General features: G+C 38.7%; 1 protein-coding gene across 3 annotated transcripts; it reads right to left on the bottom strand.

Annotated features, from left to right (window-relative positions):
- Positions 1 to 346: 346 nt before the first annotated feature.
- Positions 347 to 21,367, bottom strand: MORF4L1 (mortality factor 4 like 1). 3 transcript variants are annotated; one of them, XM_045561033.1, is made up of 13 exons: positions 21,089 to 21,331; positions 16,593 to 16,639; positions 14,135 to 14,202; positions 11,055 to 11,171; positions 9,891 to 9,977; positions 8,999 to 9,079; positions 6,700 to 6,725; positions 6,138 to 6,226; positions 5,097 to 5,198; positions 3,537 to 3,625; positions 2,884 to 3,056; positions 2,534 to 2,618; positions 347 to 1,094 (listed from the first exon to the last, which is right to left on the bottom strand). In XM_045561033.1, the coding sequence occupies exons 1-13, from the start codon at positions 21,126 to 21,128 to the stop codon at positions 1,010 to 1,012; spliced, it is 1,089 nt and encodes a 362-aa protein (XP_045416989.1). In that variant the 5' UTR covers positions 21,129 to 21,331; the 3' UTR covers positions 347 to 1,009. The 3 variants fall into 3 exon arrangements, with proteins under 3 accessions (XP_045416989.1, XP_045416990.1, XP_045416991.1); XM_045561034.1 differs by lacking the exon at positions 21,089 to 21,331 and adding an exon at positions 20,250 to 20,266; XM_045561035.1 differs by lacking the exon at positions 11,055 to 11,171 and having other exon boundaries at positions 21,089 to 21,367.
- Between the last annotated feature and the right edge of the window lie 163 nt (positions 21,368 to 21,530).

Raw genomic sequence — 21,530 nt, 5'->3', positions numbered from 1 at the left:
ATTTTGTTGTCTACTGCTCTTTTAAGCTCATGTTTCTAAGGTAAACCCATAAAAATAAGTATTTATTGACAGAAAGCAAGCTGTCCCACAGGTAAAAATGCCCTTACTGCTCAAAACTGACAAGTCTGGGGAAAGTAGAGAAATAGTCATGTGAACTTCTAACTTTTAGTTAGGACTCAAGACAGCAGCCGCCACAGTTGCCATGGGTTACAGCTCAGTGCCAAAGCTAAGTACACCTCATTTCATACCAGAAAATTAAACACCCACCTGAAAAGTCACTGTCTAAATATAAGGAATACACATCATACAATGGTTTTTGTAATGTATCCACACAAGCACACTGCTCTTTGAAATTTAAAGAAAAAATTTATTGAAGATCTGAAAAACAATTCCTAAAAGATCAACTTTTCCAGAAAACTAGCCACACAATGCATTGCGTCTATCATGTTAAAACGTGCATTAGACACAAATACAAAAACCATGAAACAAGCCACCATTCTTCAACAATCTGAGCAAAGATAAAATGCCTAAGGAACAACATGGATGACTTGCAAAGGACGGGCTCTTTACTTTAAGCACCATAAAAAAAAAAAAAAGGAGCACAAATGGGTGAGTGTGTTCAGTTATATACACTGAATTGAACCTTTGGCACTAGGAGTCAGAGCATTTGTCATATAGCATTAACACGTATTATAAAAGTGCGTAGTGTCAAAGGAATAGAACCACCAGCATTCAGAAGCAGCTTTGTCGACTAGGCAATAAACACTCTACAGCATGTCTCTCTGTTGTCCATCATTGAATACACTGGTAGCAACTTTGAAATGAAAAAAAAAAAAAAAGTAAGAAAAGAAAAAAGGAGCTATAACCCCTTTTATTTTCTCTGTTTAAAATCAAACAGAAAACAAACATCAATTCTGTTATACACTAACATCTTCAAAGTACATTGTTTGTACAGGAGAAAGACTAAGAACAAAGATGTGTTTACAGAGATCCAAACACGGCGAGCGTCTCACACGGCTTTCCGGTGGTACTCGGGAGGGGCCACTTCGTAGTCGCTGGCGCTGAACAAAGTCGCAGAATTCTTTGCCAGGTACCTTCAAAGAAAAAGGGGTTATTCATCACCAAGATTTTTAAAAAATCCCATTTTGATCAAAATCTCTTCCTACGTATTAGATACATAAGCCACAGAAAACACTTTCCTTAAACACATAAAACAAATCGCTACTTCACAGTAAAACCACGTAATTACAGCTCAGACAAACAGGCTATACATTAGATAACGCTATGCATGAAGGAATGAAATCTGGACGAGAACCGTCGTGTCTTCAGAATACCAACTGGAGAGCCCGAACCGTGTTTAAGAAAGCCATCCTATCACATACGGCACTATTCTCCTAAAACAGTAACATCCAGATGTTTCCTTTAGCTCTTCAAGAAATCATATTAAAGGGACCGAAACATCAAGTAGTGGTGCAGTTTTACTTCACAAAAAAATTGAGATCCAGAGAAGATATTTATCATTGGTAAAGCAAGGACTATAATCCATTTAGATTCAAGCCCATGTTGCAGTCTTAAATTTATTATAAAATATATGGTCAAAGTAGAAAAACAGAAAACTCCCACCTTTTCTCCCAGCACCATGCAAGAAATAATGCACTGCTTTAACTATGATCCACACTCCAGGAAAGCATGTACCTTTCCCAAAGACTGAAACAAACACCTGTCCAAATGAGGGGACTGTGTCACACTCCTCCACTACAGCTTGGCTCTTCCCCCCGTGGACACAATGTGAACACCGTTATCAGTTCAGTATTTTTTCCCATCACCTGCTTGAGTCACTGTATTTAGAGCAACCTCATTGTTTTAATAGCTGCTTGGTTGTTCAAAACTCACTATTAGAAAAATGTCCTCCAAAACGCTGTACAAACTAGAGTTGTCCCTTTCCCAGTTTCTTCAATCGTTTAAATCTTAGCCAACCTGACGAGAGATTTTACTGGCAGTTTATATTGGTGTTGTAATTCTGGACATATTTTCAACGGCCCTGTGCGTTGCCATTTCTGTAAACACCCTTTGTCCTACTTATCACACTGGTCTTTTTCTTATGAATCAGAACTCTTCTTTGTGTATTAAACATAGCAGCCCTTTATCATACACGTAACACTATGAAACTATAAAAATACTGTTTCCTTTCATTACCTTAAGTGTTTTAATTTTAGATTTAAAATTTAGTTTCATCTAGAATTTTGGTGCCCAACTAAGTGTGGCTTTTACTTTGTTTTCTTCCAAACTGTCAGCTGTCTCATCACCAATCTACAAAGTACCCCACCCCTATCCCATTACACCCACAGGCTGCTCCATCATTTGAGACTCCAGGTACTTGCACTTATTTATACTGTTGCGTTAACCATCTAGCTACAGCTGTACCAATACATTCTCTTACTTGATTATGTTTTAGCATCCAGAGCATTAATCTCTCCTACCATACAGTAATTCTCAGACTCACGTTTACAATTTCAAGCATGATTAGACTCACTTTAGGAAATCATGGAGATAGTTCAGTAATAAAGCAAGGCTCTTCTCATCCAAAGGTGTATAGGCCAACATTGCTCCAATTCGTACTATTGAAAGAAGAGAATTTAGCCAAAGTTACATCCAAGGCAGCACTACAACCATATTATTTAAATTATGGGAGCAAATGCAACCATCACCAATTCTTTTAAAATGAGTGGTTTTAAAAGCTTCACCCTTGAACGGATTTTGCTATTTAACATTTTAGATAAAAACTCAAATTGGAATAGAGTCATGTTTTAGAAAGTTAATTATCTCTTGCTCATTTAAGAAGACAAAACAAGTAAAATTCATGTTTTCTAAATGGCACATTACCAAACAATCTCAGTAGATGTGGTGCCCCATACACCTGGGACATGGGTGCATCGGGGTGATCTGCAAGGATTTCCGCATACTGTGGCCTCTCAAATTTGTAGAGCAGCTGAGTGCCCAACATCACGTTGAAGTATTCCTTTATCCCGGCCACAACTTCATTAACAGCGTACTCCCTGACAAGTGAACAAAAGGATTTACTTTCAAAACTAGCCATGGAAAACAACTGAGATAGGGAATAATTCAACCAACAAGAGGGTAAAGAATTAAAGGTTGAGCTAGTGACAACCAACCATGGCTGATGTTTTTTTCTCAAAGGGTTTTAACGAGGATACATGAAATCAATTTTTAAAACATGCTAAAGCAGCGTTTACCACATTAAAGCCCTTAAGATAGTTCTTACATTTTCAAATGGTTAAGCTTTAAATGGCTATGTAAGTATCTACATAAAACTTCAATTTTGCCTAAAATATTTACTATCTGGCCCTTTAAAAAAAATTTCATAGGTCAACTCCTGGGTCAAACCAATGACATTCTATTTTGCTAGTTTCGGATGGCATTAACATATAGAGTTAAGTGTAAGTTTCAGATGATTTACTTGGAAATAATATTTTTTTTAACGTCTTTGGGTATACTTGAAAAGTGCATATTCTTACTTGTTATCTGTGTTGCCACGAGATTTTTTGTAATTTGCATAATCCTCTAGAATGGAATCCACATTCTTCTTGGCAGGAAGATAAAAGAGCTATGAAAACAAAAGCACACTTGAATACAAGTATTCCTTTTTCTAAAGAAAAACTGCATCAGAAAAAACTTTTTATGCAATAAAAGATCGGGCAATAGTAATACAAAAAGAAAAAAGCACTATTAAGCACTTGAAACACGAATAATGAGGAACTAACTAAATATGTAATTATAGATAATCCCCAATTTACAATGGTTTGACTTAATTTTTCAACTTTCTGCTGGGTTTATCAGGATGTAACCCCATCATAAGTTAAGGAGCATCTGTGTATTTACTTAAATAGCCAAACGTGGCCAGGGGCTACCATGCCAGTGAGCACAGCTCTCAAGACTGGCAACCTGCTTGACACACGTATGTACACACCACACACCACAGCAATGTGCCTTCATCACTTACTGCTACGCACATTATGTACCAGATTTGGTCTCTGGCATTAACATAATTATCTTTTTATCTTCACATCCACACTATGAAGCAGGGACTAGTATTCCACTAAATGTGAAAACTAAAGCACAAGAAGGCTGATAAACTCGTCCAAGCTCACAGATACTAAATGGTGGAACCATAGTGTCATCACAGCTCACAGCAACCTCAAACTCCTGGGCTCCAGTGATCCTCCTGCCTCAGCCTCCTGAGTAACTAGACTATAGGTACATGCCACCATGCCTGGCTCATGTTTTTACATTTTGTAGAAACAGGGTGCTCACTATGTTGCCCAGACTGGTCCTGAACTCCTGGCCTCAAGTGATCCTCCCACTTCGGCCTCCCAGGGTGCTGAATTAAAGGCATGAGCCCCAGTGCCCAGCCAGAACCATGGCCTGGAAACAGGCAGTTCAGGTATAACTAATCCTCCAAAGGATTCAAATGATGTCCACACGTTGTATATGACTAATATTTCTCTTAAGTCTCATGATCCTCTAGTTCCTACTCTTCTCCCCCCACCTTTCCCAATCCTAACTATGCCCTTTGTTTGCTTAAAGAAATCAGTTTATTTGTCCTACAGAATTACTCATTTTGGATGTTAATGATTAATAAACACGTTCCTCGATTAAACAACCTTATTTCCTGCAAACTAGTAACAGACCTGGGAGCGTTACTACGACTCAGGTTCTCCTGGGGGCCGTGAATACCCCTGCAAGTGGTGTGCGTGCTTCCACCGCATTCCGTCAGCAGGGCGGAGGATGTTCCATTTGCAATGTCAAGACAGCGAGCACATGCTTCCTCGCCTCTATCAATTTTCAAAATGAGTTCCTGCCCTAGCAACCTCCAAAAATGAGTTACTTCCACTTTTATCACTACAAAGCATGAAATTTACATATGTACTTTTATTCCTCTCCAATTACTCAGCCACTGAATTAAAATATTATCTATCAGTCACACCTTAAAAGTTCGTCTATATAACACTTTAATTTTTTTTTTTTTGCTAGCAAAAACATCATATAGCTTGGGATTTGTACAGCTTTCAAGGTACCTGTTTTTGCCTGGTAATTAAGTCCCAGTCATCCACAAGCCAAGGTTTTAGCTCCTCAGGAATCTTTACTTTAACTTCAACTCTGTTCATGAATGTTTCTTCCTAAATAGAAAAAGGAAGGGTATTAAAAAACCTATCTTTTCTTACTGAGTAACAACTCTAAAAAGTGGTATTTTTTTTAAAACCTCTAGAGGCACTAAGTATAAATTAATTCTTTGAACGCAGTCAAGTGTACAGCTGGAGCAGTCGACAGTAAATGAAAAAGCCCACATGGCTAGCTTCTGGAAGAGAATCTTATCTTGGGCCGTGGAAGTCTGCATTTTCATGTTAAGGTAAATGCGCTTTAGTGATTTAGTTCCTCCTGGAAACAGAACATCCTGACTTCATACATTTTAACTTAGTATTTTCATAGTTACCCTTGGTCTCCAAATGACTATCCCAAACACAACTATTACAAGGTACATCTTTAATCCATGAAATTAAAAGTATTGATTTCTAAGGAAGTCTTCAAAAGCTGCCCAAAAATGCCTATGTGCAGATCATGCCGCTGTTTGTAAGTACACTTATAACTTCAGCTTCGGAAATATAAACTACGTCAGTTAAAAATTAAAATCCTATCTTCAAATTCATAACTTTGGAAATTACAATTAATTAGAAATAAGATACTTTACCAATTATATTTAATTCTAAACTATACCGACAGCCTTTCATGTTATTTTTATAGGTTTATTAATCCATCACACAATTTAACAAACCATCTAATGTGACCTAATAAGTCTATCCAGTCTAACCCCAAAGAAACATTTAGTCTTCTACGTGGATCACGGAGCTTACACAACAAATGATGAGCTGGGGTAAAAGAAAATCTAGAACTACAGGTAAAATAAAAACGTCTACAAACATATCCTTTACCCCCCCAAAGAGAAAATTTTTAATTTCAGTAGTTAACCACATTAGCAATGCTGGTAAGAATCAAAGTTCTATGATCATGTGTTGCAACATGACTGAGACTACAGATTGACGAACTCAAGGAAAACTCACGTTTTCAACAGTGGGATCTGCCCGGGCCCTTTTCTTCCGCGGCGGCTGGGGAGTCTCGCTGGTGCTGCCGCCATCTCCATTCCCAGGGGCTACGAAAGTGTGTTTAAGGGCGGCGGGAGAGGAAGGCTCATTTTAGCTAATTCTGTAAGAAACTCTTTAAGGAAAATAGTCTCTCCCTCTTTTCATTATTTCTCCATTACATAGCTGTTACTTGAATCTATGATTAAAGAATCATATTCCTACCAAAAATGTAACTTCTGTAAACAGCTCTACCAAACATTTAGTATGGATAGCATTTAATATTACCAGCTTCTCAGTGGCTGTCATTGAGACCCAAGCAGATGAAAGTAACTCAATGCTTACAAGTTTCTCCATGGTAACAAGAGTTAGGTCTCTACCATCATGTACCTACCTATCTTATAAATACTGCTGTGAGATTCCTATTAAGACCATAAATAAACATGTTTATTCCAAAATTTCACAGCTTTCAAAATAGTGTAATTCAAAATTTAAGTATTATAAAGGTAAAATAAAGCAATTTTAAGAAAGTTAACATTCTTACCTTTCTGTTTGTTCTTTTTTGTTTTCCTGAAAGAAGGGGAGAAAAACAAGAAACATAAATAATTACTTCCAGTAAAACTGCTTTTGTTTCAATCCTTTTTATCAGGGACAAATTCACAGAGAAACACTGCCTTCGATAAGACCAGGTAGTAAATATAGTCTCCTGTGTTCAGGCACAAGCATTTTTTACTAATAGCTGGTTAAATTCCCATCTTCCCTCCACATAATAGAAAAATAAACCAAGAACATTTTTGGAGATGACCTCCATCTCCCAAGGCTGTATTAGTATATGTTAAAAGTATATATTACATTATTAGTCCCATCAAGAAAAGTTTCAAAGGATAAAATAATTTTTACAACTATTTTAGTTCTGATTCTCAAAACATTTAGATTTCAGATTTGTATATTTCTTAAATACTAATCTGTTACTCCACTCTCAGTGGTCCAAACTTTGTTTTACTATTTCTTCTCTAAATTACATTCCCTCCTTCCCAATACTGCACTCCATCCCCCACACCCAGGACAAAGCTGACCTGTCTGTCTGGTTGTCTCTCACAGCAACCTCACTCACGTTCCTTTATATACTGCCGAATGCTAAACTTACGGATTTTTGCTATTTCACACAATGATTTCTAGAAGAGTTTACAAAGCCCATCACTGTGGATTATTCCTGGTGAGACCATACCAGAACTCCTGGATTTTTCTACTTTTCTATAGTTTTAATGTTTATAAAACTTATTAACAGTATTAATTTAATTTAGGTCTTGAGGTTCGTCTTACAACTCATGTTTGCATATAAAAACATAAGATCTGGCCACTGTGAATACAGGTTTTCTCCTGCCTCTGTAAGGTCAGCTTTTACAACATAAATACTGCTGGACGGTATCTCTGGGTCAGAGTAAACCATGAACTTAACTTGTACAGGTCAACAATGCATGAGGACCAAGAGAAACCAGAAGTCCTTATACTAAATCTTTTAATCCACTCGCTCTACACTATTAAAATACTGACAAGTGATCTCAACTCTAAAATAAAGGATCTATCAACTATACAGGCTGAGAAGCCTAAATCAGAAGTGCTTAAATCCAAAATTTTTGAGCCAACATGATGCTCAAAGGAAATGCTCGCTAGAGTATTTCGGATTTTGGATGTTCAACCAGTAGAGTATAATGCAAATATTCCAAAATCTGAAAAATTCTGAAGTCTGAAACACTCTGGCCACAAATATTTTGGACAGAAGACGCTCAGCCTGTGCACACCAATGTCCCAGTAGCAAGAACCCCCGGACGTTCTTGCTTCTACCTCCTGGACTATCAGGGGCCAATCAAGAAGCTCCCACTGTCCAAGGATGGGGAAATTTGAATTTTGAAACTTTACTTCATGTGTTTACTCAGCCATTATTTTTGTAGTTGAAACTGCACAACACTTTATATTTAACACCTGACTTCTAAGCAGTAAAGTCAGACCAATAACTCTGGCAAAAGGCAAAATGATCTCTTCCAAAAAGTTATAATCTTTATGTTCTTATACTATTAATACTTATTTAACAATACTTATTAAATTACCACTCCTTACACCAGCTTTCAGGTACCTAAACTTTAGACAAACGCCACGTGTATGTGCCATGACTTTCTTATTCCAGGGCTCATCACCCTGGAGTAAGTAATAGTTTTCTTCTTCTTGGGTGGGGGAGAAGGACATACTATTTGAAACCTTAACTTCTCACATAATTCACCAAGGGAGAATTAATTAGTATGTATTTGTAGCACCACTAAAAAAGCAAACTGTGCCAAAAAATTATCTCTCAACACGTGCCCTACTGATAATACTCTTCGTAAGACAAAACATCACATACATATATACTTACACATACTAAGATAAAGGTTGTAAAGGTACTTAATGCCACTGAATTACAAACTTAATAATGGTTTAGATGTGTATGTGTATTTTACGACAACAAAAAGGGGGAAACCTGCTAAAGAAAATTAAGAGGTTATGTATTTTCACTTTATTTCTTTTTTCTTAGAGACGAGGTCTCACCATATTGCCCAGGTTGGTCTTAAACTCCTGGCCTCAAGTGACCCTCACAAGTAGCTGGTACTACAGGAGAGCCACCACTCACTGTTTAGTATGTATTTTCAATGATTTAACAACCTGATACCTGAGGAATGGGATTTCCACTGGTTCCAACAATGTTCCAAAAGTTTCCATTTTCAATAATTAATACATGCTGAGTATCAGAATATGAATTTCACTTATAAAACAGTATGCAAAATTAAAACAAAGATGGAGCTTCTTACACTTCAACATTTTTCTGCTGCAGACCAGACGTCTTCTTTCCTGGGGCAGCCCCTCTCATCTTCCCCTCTGCATACTGCTCCCTTCAAAAATAATTTCAGTACACTCATCACAAAACGAGTACTTACATAGAAAAATAAATTGTACCAGCTCGATTCCATCAGGAATTTATATTCAAATTCAGTATTCCAGCACCAAGTTTTTATTTAACAAGTTGGACAAAGAAAGAATATACTTACCCCCCCCCCAAAAAATTCAAACAAAAAACTCAAGAAAGAAAGAACAGAAAACCCAAGATTTGGCTCTTCTATATCCACCAAAATGAAAATCAGTGTAGTAAAAAAGTGACTATAATAGTTTGTGTCTCACATAATTGAAAATTCCATTTCTGTTTTGGAATTCACTAATCCCAATGTCTTCTTTTATATGATCCCATTTTATCACTTCAATTTGGACATACATTCCGACTATGAAATTACCCTGCAGACCAAAGTCCTTCAGGATCCCTTTTCCTGCACGTGCTTTCAGAGATGAAGGATGGGGGGAGTGCCTCTTCTCCCTGCTTTTTTATTTCCCCACCAAGTATGCCTTCCACAGAGCCCAAGAGATTAAGACAGAAGATGTTTAACAATGAGTTTATACCTACAGCAACTGCCAACAACATTCTGCTCTGTTTTCTGCCTAGATCTAAGGACAGACTCAAGTAATGCTAAATATACCACTTCCTTTATCTAGAAATGGCTTGTCTGATAACTTAAAGTCAAAGCCCCAACAGCAGCTGACGGGTACCAAGAATCATGCAGAGCAGCCAACACGATTTCCATTTTCATTCCACGTCCAAAAACTAATCTACAGGCATCTCTCACCAATACTTATTTTACAAAACGAACTTACTGATTGGCTTTTTGAAGCTCTCGCTGTTTCTGCAGATTGGTGTCCACATATTTGAGGACTCTGCTCTCTGGAACCCATTCATCCCAACTGAAAAAAAGGAAAATTAAAATATCACTCAAAAATATTTTTACTACTATTTAGACTCTGTTCTCCAATTAATTTTTAGAGATCCAAGAGACAAGACTTTGGATTTCTCTGTAGTAATTTGATGAACTGGCACTACAACAAATACATTCTCAACTAAAATGAAAATCTAATGAAAATCTGTTCTATAAAGAAAGAAAACTTCATATTTTCAGAAGAAGCATTCCAAATCTAACTTGCCAGAGGAGATTACTCAACTTACTTTTAGAAATGGTCTGAGTGTGGCACTTAAAATTTAAGTCTCTAAGCAATTAGCCTTACAGAAAAAAATATTATCTTAAAGAATTCTAACTCCTATAAATGAAACACAGGAAGGAGTCCATAATAAAGACTTTAAAAAAACCGTAAAACCACATAGCTAATCAGCTGTGTGTAATGACAAAGTTATACAGCTCTGTGCCTTAGTTTCACCTATAAAACAAGGGTAACAATAGTACCTATCTGAAAGGATTGTTGTTAACTAAACACATGTAAAATACACTTGAGAATCCCTAACACAAAACAACAAACATTCAAGGTCTGTCAGTAACATACTAGGAAGTCTAAAATACTCAAACACTATCTAGACCAGCCCAGCTAAGTCTGTAAATTAAAGTAGCACAATGGTTTACCAGACCACACCATTCTCTTCACCTTCATTCACTCACAAATGGACACACTAACTTCCAAGGCTAACCAGAAAGCTGGTTTTCTAAACATCAAAAGGTAGAGAACCATTTTCTTAAAAATGTTAAGACATTCTGGGACTTCAAAAAGCTCCTTCAAAACAAAAATTTGATGATGTTTTTTCCCCCAGAGAAGAAAACAAAAACAAGGTATTTCTTAGGGATGCTGAATGTTTTGAGCATAGTGAGTCTTTTCTCCTGCTGACGGGGCTCCCTTAGTAACTCTCAAGGTACTCTTTATTTAATAATTTCCCACCTCCGACCTCTCACATAACATAGCCAAAAGGAAAAATAAGTAAATAAAAAGCAATCCTCAACATGATTTCCTCGAAAAAACTTTAAAACATGCATTTACCTAGAGGTCAGGAGGGGGTGGTGTACTGAGGGAGCTCCTTCAGGAACAGGAAAAAGGGCTACATTATCCTCATGTGTCTTCAAAGTTTTTTCAGAGCGCCTGGGCCTCACAGCACTTCTGATACAGACAGCATAGTACAAAGTAATCTCAGTAACTAGGTGTAGAATTTAGCTTAAGCTTTATTAAGATTCATTTACAAATGGAATATTTAAATGTCTGTGTCAACAAATTCCAAGGTTTGAAAATTTAGAAATATCTTATCTAGTGCACTTTTCAAAAAAGATTAAAGTTTAAGAAAATTCCAATTTGGGGATTAGGGAATTGTATACTTTTTAAAGTAAAGTACTCTACCAACCATTTTCAAAATAAGGATCCTATTTTTATTTTTGTACCGGTATCTATTACAATTCTCTCTAAATTAAAGGGAGCTAGCCAGTATTTAATTACCACAAGGTTCCATTTTAGAACCTTACAAATCCCTTCCCTGATATAAAATGTATCTCAATAAATATTCACCTTCATCTTTTAAAACCAAGTTACTGCTAAAGTTTCCTTTATATGTAAAGAGCTGAAAATCTTTGCTGGATCAAAGGAAAATGAAGTGGACAACATCTTTTGCTCTAAGACAATCACCAGGGTATAACTGAAGGCCAAACACTCAGAAATTTTTACATATAGGTCAAGCATAAACATTTCAGAATTTTTAAAGGTCACATGTGACTAATTTCCAAAGTTACAACGATTCATAGTAAATAACTAAAGGCAAAACACTCAGAAATGTTTATATATAGGTCAAGCATAAAAGAATTTCCATTCTTTCTTGAGGAGGTTGGGCGGGGGGAGATTTCCAATTTTCTAAAGGCAGCTTACAATCCATGGCCACTACTTACATAGCATTAAATAAAAACACAATACACTTGCTAGGCATGCAAATAATTCCTCTCCTTTCACAAGGGGTATATTTAAAGGTTAAAGTATCTTCTACAGGTAAAATTTTTTTTTTGAAATTATGTATATTTATCTATATACCAAGTCAACCACAAAAGACATTTTTGATTATTATGACTCAATATACCTACAAAGATAGAAAGTAATAAAAACACCTAATATTTGGTGCCTTCTTCCTTAATTTTCCCAAGGAGTAATTAACATGTAATATTAAATTAGCTGAGAAAAAAAAAATAAAACCTATACAAGCCTATGGTTCATGTTACTGGACTAAAATATACCAAAGGAAAAAAATGTCAATTATTTTTTGAAACAGTAAAATCAGAGAAGACAAGCATTTGATATTTTCACAACTTCTGATGAGCTACAAATGCCACTTCAAATCCAGTCTTTGAGCTGCACGTATCTACAGGTAATTTTATACAAGGTATATATTACATATGAAAAAGAGTTAAGCACAAATGCTGTATTCACAGCTATTAAGGGTGAAATCCTAAAGCAATTCTTTAAAAGTGCAGGAGGTGGGGGACAGCAGGTCTACCCCATGAATTTGCTTTCTGTTTTTCTCTGATATCCAGCATGGATGTTAGCTTTCCTACTCAATATTCATAAGAAAGACATTCTATTTCTTGTGAAGAATTGAGATTCTTGTAATTCAACACTCTCAACTTTTTCTGGGTATTAGTAGAGTATCAATATATAAAATACATACATCTAACAAAAGATTGAAATGCAGTTTACCATTTTTTTTAAAAGGAAGAGAAAGCTGTGAGATACACTAGGAGCCACAAGATAAACTTTCCTGTTTCCTAGATATCAAAATCAATTTACTGTTAATATTAAAATAACATTTAAAATCATAGATTACTAGTAAAAGACCAGAAGACTGTTTTCTCCATATTTTTCCAATTTCTCAATATTTAAAATACAAGCCTATGGGGTTGAAGTACTGAAGTACCTATCAGTATCAGAAATACTAAAAGTAGGAAGTTAAAGCTCCATTTCTTCTTAGCTAAAAGCATTTGCTATGTGAAAAAACTTCCTAACAAATAAAATTAACTGGGTTGGTCACTTGGATAGAGGACCGTATGAATTAAGCACAAAGTCACAGAGCCAGTGAACTTTACAGGAAAAAAAACCACCTTCCATGTCAACAAAACACTCATCAAGTCAGATGGCAAACGCTCCCATGGCAAACCAGGTACCAGAGCCTGGTCAGCTGACACAAAGCCCTAAGTTACTAGAAAGCAACTCCTAAAGAATTACTCACTAGCACTGGCAGTGTTAAATTGGAAGGGTAAAACATTAATAAAATTTAAAACCTCTCATAGTAAAAATTGCAGGCCATTCAATTATAGGGACCCAAAAAGGAGGCCTAGGTAAATGTTTGGATGTAGGCACCAAGGACAAAGTCCCATCACTGAGAAATGCCGCCATTTATTCTACTCTAGAATGTGTTCAGTCTATACCCATGGTCCATTCCTGGAAACAGATCAATACATCACACCGCTTTACCCCCCCCCCCCCAAAGAGGCTTAACTCAGGTGATGGGGGGTAGGAAATTAGATTCTGTCACTGAATTTCGGTATCTGTGTTAAATAATATGCTAAAAACATGAAATCACTTTCTGTCAACACTAAGTTATTCTTCCAAAGTTCCAAAAATGGGTTGGTAAATCCTGTCATTACTTCCAAATCAGGCAATCTTTATCCTTTTCCTTTTTCTAGGCAGAAAAACCCAACTAGTCTTCAGCATAGCTGCTTGGAATAATAAATATAAAATCACTGAGTTTGTTGTAAGGCCAAAAAATTCAGGCTATCCTAAAATGTTCCAGAAAGAAAAAAAAAAAAAAAACTCAAAAAAGTGTCATGTGCCACTCAACCAGGATAGTTGACTAAATGATTATTAGACATTATACTGGAACACAAAAGAATACTCCCAAGAATCAAGTACATTTAAATAAAATGGTTGAGTACCCCAATTTCCAGTACAGTTTTGTCTGAACACAAATGATTCACCCTTGTAATACACCGTATTACATTAAAACTGCACGAGTACTACATACTCGTGCCAGTGACACAGGTATCTTGTTAATTATAAATGAAAATTGCTTTTAAAGATCTAATACTCACTTTTTATTCCAACCACTGTAATGTATAAAGTATTTCACTTGTTTGTCCTTTATGGCAACCTTTACACACTGAAATAAAAAAGAAAAATTTCAGTTATAAATATTTTTTTAAAAAGAGACGCTACCTGGATCATTTTCAAGTATTCAGTCTTTCAAAGATATTCTATACAAACTTTTTGGTGGCCAAAATGAACAAAATTAAGTGTGACTAAGAGAACACTATAAGCTTTTAGAGTACTTAACTTATAAAACTGCAAATTACAAAAGGTCCAACCAAGTTGAGAACCATAAGCAGAAAACGACACCTTAAACCTTAAATCAACAGGCCGGGTAAACTCTCTGAGAACAGCTAAGGAAAGCTATGTTTATGCTTTCTCAAGGTCTAACTAGCCAGGAGCTGGCTACATTTACTTCAAAAGCAAATTCCATTCATGAAAAGTATTTAAACTAAAGAACTTCATTAGCTTGTGAAAGACACGATAAGCTGATCTGTTTCAGAAAGTCAGTTTAACTAAGTTATGAATTAAAAACATTTTATATATTTTTTAAAAGCAGCCACACAAGAGGAACTATTAGAGGAAAGTCATTAACTATGACAAGGGATGACTATCTGGTTTTGGATTTAAAAGTCTTTAAAACAGACAAACCAAAAGAATTACAAGATTCAAGAAGAGCTTTTGGAAAGGGGGAAAAAAAAAAGAATTACAAGAGTTTAAGTTATTTCAACAGCTTCTATTCAAGAATTGTACACCCCAATGTATTCCTGCCAGAGAAAAACCAGCCAGTTTAGCAGAGTTTGCCAAATTGATACAATAAAAATAACATTCAGGGATATAAATTATAAAGAGGACTCATAATTTAATACTCATGAACTGTACAAATACATCATCAAGATAGACGTACATATACATACACTTAAAAGTTCCTGACCATCTCCAGGAATCCAGATTTTGCCATCTTAGAATTTTTTTTTTAAAGAGATGAGAGTCTCCCTATGTTGCCCAGGCTGGCCTTGAACTTCTGGGCTCAGGAGAGATCTTCCCACCTCAGCATCCCCAAGTGGCCAGGACTACAGGTCCGAGCCACCACACCCAGCTCCTGAGAACTTTAAAAATACATTATGCATGTATTCAAAACACAAGTAAATAGCTGTGGAAGTTATTATGCAGTCAGAACTATTGGACACTTCAAAGACTATTTTCAGACATATACAGCATAAACCATTCACCAAGGATTTATACAGAAATTGCCTAAAACCAAATACTGCATGCTCTCGCCAAGTGCAAGCTAAGCTACAGGTCTGCAGGGGCACAGCGTGGTGCAATGGACACTAAAACCCAGACACCACCACTATATCATTCATCGATGTACCCCAAGCTACCTGTAACCCTAAATCTACTGAAATGAAAAAATCAAAGTGTTATCAAGATTATTTATTACATCACAAATATGTACATTATATTTTAAAAGTGCCAAGTACTTAACATGGTGCATGGCACACAGAAAATGCCAAATAATTATTAGCCATACTGAGTACGGTTTGCTAAGAGTTACAGAACTCAGGATCACATTTATTTCATCTTCCTGTCCAGTAGAGGTTTTCTTAGTTTGCACTTTTATTATTAACCCTTTATCAACAATGCATTATACAGCATACTGGTTTAAGTGGTAAAATCTGGCAATAACATAGACTTCAAATTTACTGACTTTGGAAAGTAGTATGTTTGTTTTTATGCCTAATTTCTGCATTATAGAGAAACCGTATTTCAGATCTGAAATTCTGAACACACACCTATGTGTTAATTGTAAATTTCATATTTGTTCTGTAAAGACTTTTTCCTGGAAATTATGCATTCATTTTCACAGTGAAAATAAAAATTATTCTTAAAAAACAGTTATCAAAAACAAAACACTAAAAACATTCTTTGACTTTGGAAAGCATCCTCCTGCTTACCTGTGGCTACCTGTAAAATCAGTTTTTCTAACTAGAGCACACACTTGGACACAGACCAAACCTTGCCTGACAAACCAACATACAACCAAAAGTTAAAATGTACTCACTTTTAATGTTAGCTTTTACTTTTAACCTAGAATAATTAGCTCAATGCTTACTTGGCATATAATATTTGCAAATTAAAATAAGTGGCACTGTCCTCTCACCAAGTCATTACCTACAAAATGCTGTTTGTTCCCACAACCAGTCTTCATCTTCTATCATTCCCTCAAATGCTCCAGCAGGCCAGTGAGAAAGGTGGGAGGGAGGAGCTAAGTTTTAATCTATTTGACTCACTAAGCAAGTAGTACGAAACCCAGAAAGAGAAGATGGGGAAACTTAGGAACTATGAGTCTAAAAAAGGCAACTCTCTTACTGAAGCAACAACAAAACATTGGAATTCTGATATGAAATAGATCTAATCACTGGGTTTGGCCAACTTCTCCAAAGAAAGCAGATTTCATACCTTTGCTTCATAAAGAAGAGGCCCATGAAAGCACAGTACTCGCTCACCTGTAAAAGTAAAAAAAGTACTAGATTAGTTGTAATTTCTCTTTATATAGTCCCACGTGAGACATCACACTTAGAGCATTCCTAGCAAAATTAGGAAATGGGTAAAGCTATGTATACATGGGGCAACACTTTGGATCAAACTTCAACCATATCCTACAACAAAAACATCTCAGTATCTGATAGAAACAAGAAAAAAACAATTTATTGGAATATCAATCTATTTAAATCATCAAATCATCTATATCACCTGCTAAGCAAGCAAACAGAATGTACCACAGTTACCTATTGTCCAGGGTCGGTGGTTGGTTTTAACTGCATGAATACAATTTTTAAAATGCTTCTCCCCATGTGTTTTTCTAAGTTTAGGACCTTACCCTCCCCCTGTATCTCCACTTCCAACGCCTTTACTGACTAAAATATTCTATACATTAAAATTTCAATTGCCTCATAGATGGGCTGGATTTTCTTTAAGGGGTCCCCACTATGTTCACTCCTCAAATGGACAATCTAGGTGCTGGGGTTCTTCAATGAAGAACAACAAAAAAAAAAACACACACAAATCCTAACCTTTGGAACTTACGCTGTTGAGCCCACCAGTAAGACTCGCAAGACTTAACAAAATGTTTAGGGGCTGTAATATTAATAAGTCTTAGAAGCCATCTCTGCTCATCAAGCAAAATTCTCAACAAAACCTCAGATTACACTTCATTATAGTAGGAACAGATTCCTCACACATTATTTTCAGCCTACCAGAGGCAAGAATCCAACAGGGTCAGCTCTTTTTTAGGTCTAAAATTAAAATAGCCTACCAGCTCCATTCTGAAATAACTATTGGGCAATATGGATTTCATCTTTTTTTAAAATTACTGTTGCTTTTAAAAATTTTTTTAAACTGACCACAACTTACAGACAAACCTTCAACCTTAAATATTAGTAGTTATTCCACAGCAAATATGTATATTCACTTCTCAACACACACCCAGTTGTCTTTCATGTGCCTGTCTGTGACAAGCATCGTCAGATTAATAACTACTGATATGTCAGGAAATAATTTTGAACAATTTCCTGGATTTCATATTGCAACTACCTTCCTAAACAGTAAGGAGAATGACTGATAAGGTACTTTGGAAGGGTCACAGGGAAAGAAGGATCCAAACAGGGAAATTTGTAGAAAAGCACAGAAGCACGTGATAGGGTGACTCTAACACAACTCTCTAACAGTCCACGAGTTACAACCAAAATGGGTAAACTGTATTACCAATAAACAGCAGCACCAAAGATCAGATCTGTGTTTCCTAATTTCACTCTCCAGGTACATTTTAAAAGCACTCTGAAAACGGCCTACCATTTTCTTCCCCTTGGCTGCTGCTGCCAAAAACAATTGTGCTGAAGCTGAGGCCTTTTGACCTCCATTCTAACTACGTGGCCCTAGAATTCTGTGAAAAAAATATACAACTAATTGAGGAATATGACCCAGGATAACAAATGCCTATTTTTCAAAGAACCAGAAAGACTAGTAATTGGGGAAACAGCAAATCACCTATCAGATATGGTTCCTTATACTTTTCTCCACCCTTAATCCATTCTAGTATCAAACTATAAAGGTAATTCTGCCAATGCTCTCAAATTCAAGGTTAATGAGACCCCCAATTCCCCATCCTCCCACTGGTTTGTGCTTACTATGAATATGAACATCAAAGGCCATCATCAGCCAATCTCTTAATTCCTGACAGGACCAAAAGAAGGGGCTCTCCCCCTCCAACAATGGGCTAGATGTGCCAGAGTTTTCCTTACCCTATGCTTTAATAATTTCAAATGAAAGGTAAGCTGAGAGAGTGCAAAGTCATTGTGCTTTAAAAATTGCTCACAGAACATATATTGTATCATTATTAAATGAAAAAAACTTTTCAGTTTTACAGGAATCATAAAAAATAAATGAATAACCACCACTTTCTGGGAATCCATGTTTCTACCATAACCTTTCTGCAGTGTTTCAAGATAGTTCTGTTAGCACCAAATACATACTCCTTTTTTCCTTACAAGATAGGCTCTGAACACCTTATAAGCTAAAATGGTTTTTAAAAAGATGGTTATACAATTCAGTTCTGAAACACGAGTAGAAAACACACCTGGAGAACAATGGTTAAGTGCACTCTTATAAATAACTTTCAAAATCTTACCTAGGAGTACTTGTACTTTGGTTCCTACTCTCCTCCAGTAACACCAATATAACTGCACACACACTCCTCCTTACTGTCACCTCCCTCAGGTCACCATGCTTCTGCAGAACTGAAGCACTTCCTCCATTACAGTAGGAACAATGATGTTCCTTTTTGTGCCATGACAGTCTGGTGAATCCTATGAGCCTCTTAGAATGATTTCATAAATACATATAACATAGTATTACGAAGGAAACCAACTGTACTGAAATAGTTATCAAAATATCTTAAATGTTCCATCCTTATTTGATGTATTAGGCAAGATTTAGTACTGATCCAGTAACTATTCTAATTTTGAAGTAATGTAAGTGATAACTGAATATATCTTCCACAAATGCCAACACTGAGACACGAAAATATACTATTAATACTACTGTGGGGTTTTTTTTTCTGGAGGGGTGGCTTACATCAATAACTGAAATGCTAAATTTCAGCTAGATAGAAACAATATTTTTCACAGTTCAAATTCAGAGACCCTCTGAATTATACCCGCTCACTCTAGATTAAGAATATCTGCTCTTGGGAGGCTGAGGACAGAGGATTACTGGAGATCCGGAGTTTGAGACCAGCCTGAGCAAGAGCCAGACCCCGTCTCTACTAAAAATAGAAAAAAATTAGCTAGACAACTAAAAAATATAGATATATATATATATAAAATTAGCCAGGCATGGTGGTGCGTGCCTGCATTCCCAGCTACTCGGGAGGCTGAGGCAGTAGGATTGTTTAAGCCCAGGAGTCTGAGGTTGCTGTGAGCTAGGCTGACGCCATGGCACTCACTCTAGCCCGGGCAACAGAGCGAGACTCTGCCTCAAAAAAAAAAAAAAAAAAAAAAGAATATCTGCTGTAAATTACTAAGTAAAATAACAACTCCATAGGAGGTAAGAGTAACAGCTTCTCAAAGTCTAGGTATTACGAGTCACTCATTACCAAAAATAACCTGAAAACTCCTTAAATATCCCATGAAGTTAAAATACGCAGTACTTGGGTTTCAGGTTTTTGACTTTAAACCTGTGAGTAATTCTAACTCACACTGATGTCTGAAAATTCCTAAAACAACCAAAATTCACGCAGACATCCGGACATCTTATCTACAGTAACTGACATACCTCCGTAGCAACGAAGAGGAAATTTCAAAGTGTTCCTCCTTGCCTACATAATCTCACCGCCTTTTTAATTTACTGTCAGACCTCTGCCTGGATACACAACAGACGGTTAACTGTGAAAACTGGAAAAGCCGTCCTTCCACTGGAAGTCAGATTCTAACGTCAGCCAAAACTCATGTCGATCAAAAGCAATTAATAAACATTAACTTTTAAAACGGTTGATCAAATCTTGCAACTAGTCAAACAATCGCTGTATCTTAAAAACGACGTCAAGGCGACGCGACTTACAAATGCGGGTGCCGTAACGCTGCATTCAAGTCATTCTATTTTACCAGCGAGCGCCCAGCGAGCGCGCACTCCCGCTCCCGCACGGCGCCGCCGAGGAGCAGCGCGAGGCCCGCGGGCCACACAAAGCGGAGGAAACGCCGCCCGCGCGTCTCCCTCCCGCCCCCGGCCCGCCCCGCCCCCGCCCCGCCCCCGCCCCCGCCCCCGCCCCCAGGCGCCGTTCCCGCGCTCGCCGCGGCGGGGCGCTGCACCGCGTCGCTCGCCGGGCCGCGACGCCGGCGGCCATGATGGCACGGCCATCTTGTAGCGGCCATTTTACAACGCAGTTCTCCCGCCCCGGGGCCCGAAGCCCACCCGCCCACTCGCGGCCCCGCGTCTCCCCCGAATGCGCCCGCCCTGGGCCGCCAAGGGGCGCGGGGCCGCCAACCGTTGGCGCCCAGCGGCCAGGCGCCCCGAGCGAGCGCCCGAACGGCCGCCGCCCCTCCGCTCCCCTCCCCCACGCCACATCACGTCCCTCTCGGCCGCCATGGCGCGCCCGCCGCCTCCCCACAATAGGCGGCCTCCTCCACGCCCTCGTCCCCACGACCAGCGCCCGACGAGGCTGTGCCGCGCGCCACGCGCGCCCTCTCCACGCCAACGCCCGCAGGCTCTCCGCTCTCCAGAGCGTTCTCTCCCGCTGACGCACCCAAACCGCCCTCCGCAATGCGCCTTCCCCGCACAAAGCCCCGCCAGCCGCCGCGCCGGGGCGACCCGCGCCGCCCCCGGCCCCAGCCGCGCAGACCCCGCGCCCGCCGCCCTCCACCGCGCCGCTGGACGTCCTTCCCCAAAGGGCGCAGACTCACCCTCCTGGAATTTAGGCTTCGGGTCCTGCTTCGGCGCCATTTATAAGTGATTCGCCGCCTCCTCCTTCTCCCACCACCCCCGACTACCGCCCCCTACTCTCCACCCCACCCAACTCCGCGTCAGATGCGCCGTCAGGCACCGCCGGCTCTACATCCCGGGCCCGATTTGCCAGCGCAGCCGACCTCACAGCGCCGCGACCTGCGCAGCCGCGGCCCCAGCCAACGGCCGCCCGCCGCGCACGCGCCCCTGCGCCCACGCTGCCGCGGGGCACGCCGGGAGCTGTAGTTCCGGCGCGGGGGGCGCAGCCGGGTGGGGGTGGGGCGCCCCCTTCTCGTCCCCCTCCCCCGTTCCCGTCCGCTACCCCTGATCCGTCTTACCCGGGGCTGCCCCGGATGGTTAGAGCCCGGATTTGATTTCGTGTGTTACTAGAACGGAGCTGGC

This window comes from Lemur catta, chromosome 9 (genome assembly GCF_020740605.2).
Source record: "Lemur catta isolate mLemCat1 chromosome 9, mLemCat1.pri, whole genome shotgun sequence".
In the NCBI taxonomy this organism is placed as follows: Eukaryota; Metazoa; Chordata; class Mammalia; order Primates; family Lemuridae; genus Lemur; species Lemur catta.
The sequence above is the reverse complement of the archived record's forward strand: the minus strand, read 5'-3'. Positions and strand labels throughout refer to the sequence as shown.

Coding starts and splice junctions, on each gene's coding strand:
- MORF4L1 (XM_045561033.1), bottom strand. CDS start 21,128: ATGGCGCCGAAGCAGGACCCGAAGCCTAAATTCCAGGAGG. Junction 14,203..16,592: donor CTCTTCTTTATGAAGCAAAG/GTATGAAATCTG, acceptor TTTTTATTTCAG/TGTGTAAAGGTTGCCATAAA. Junction 1,095..2,533: donor TATCTCCATGATTTCCTAAA/GTGAGTCTAATC, acceptor TTTTCTTTGAAG/GTACCTGGCAAAGAATTCTG.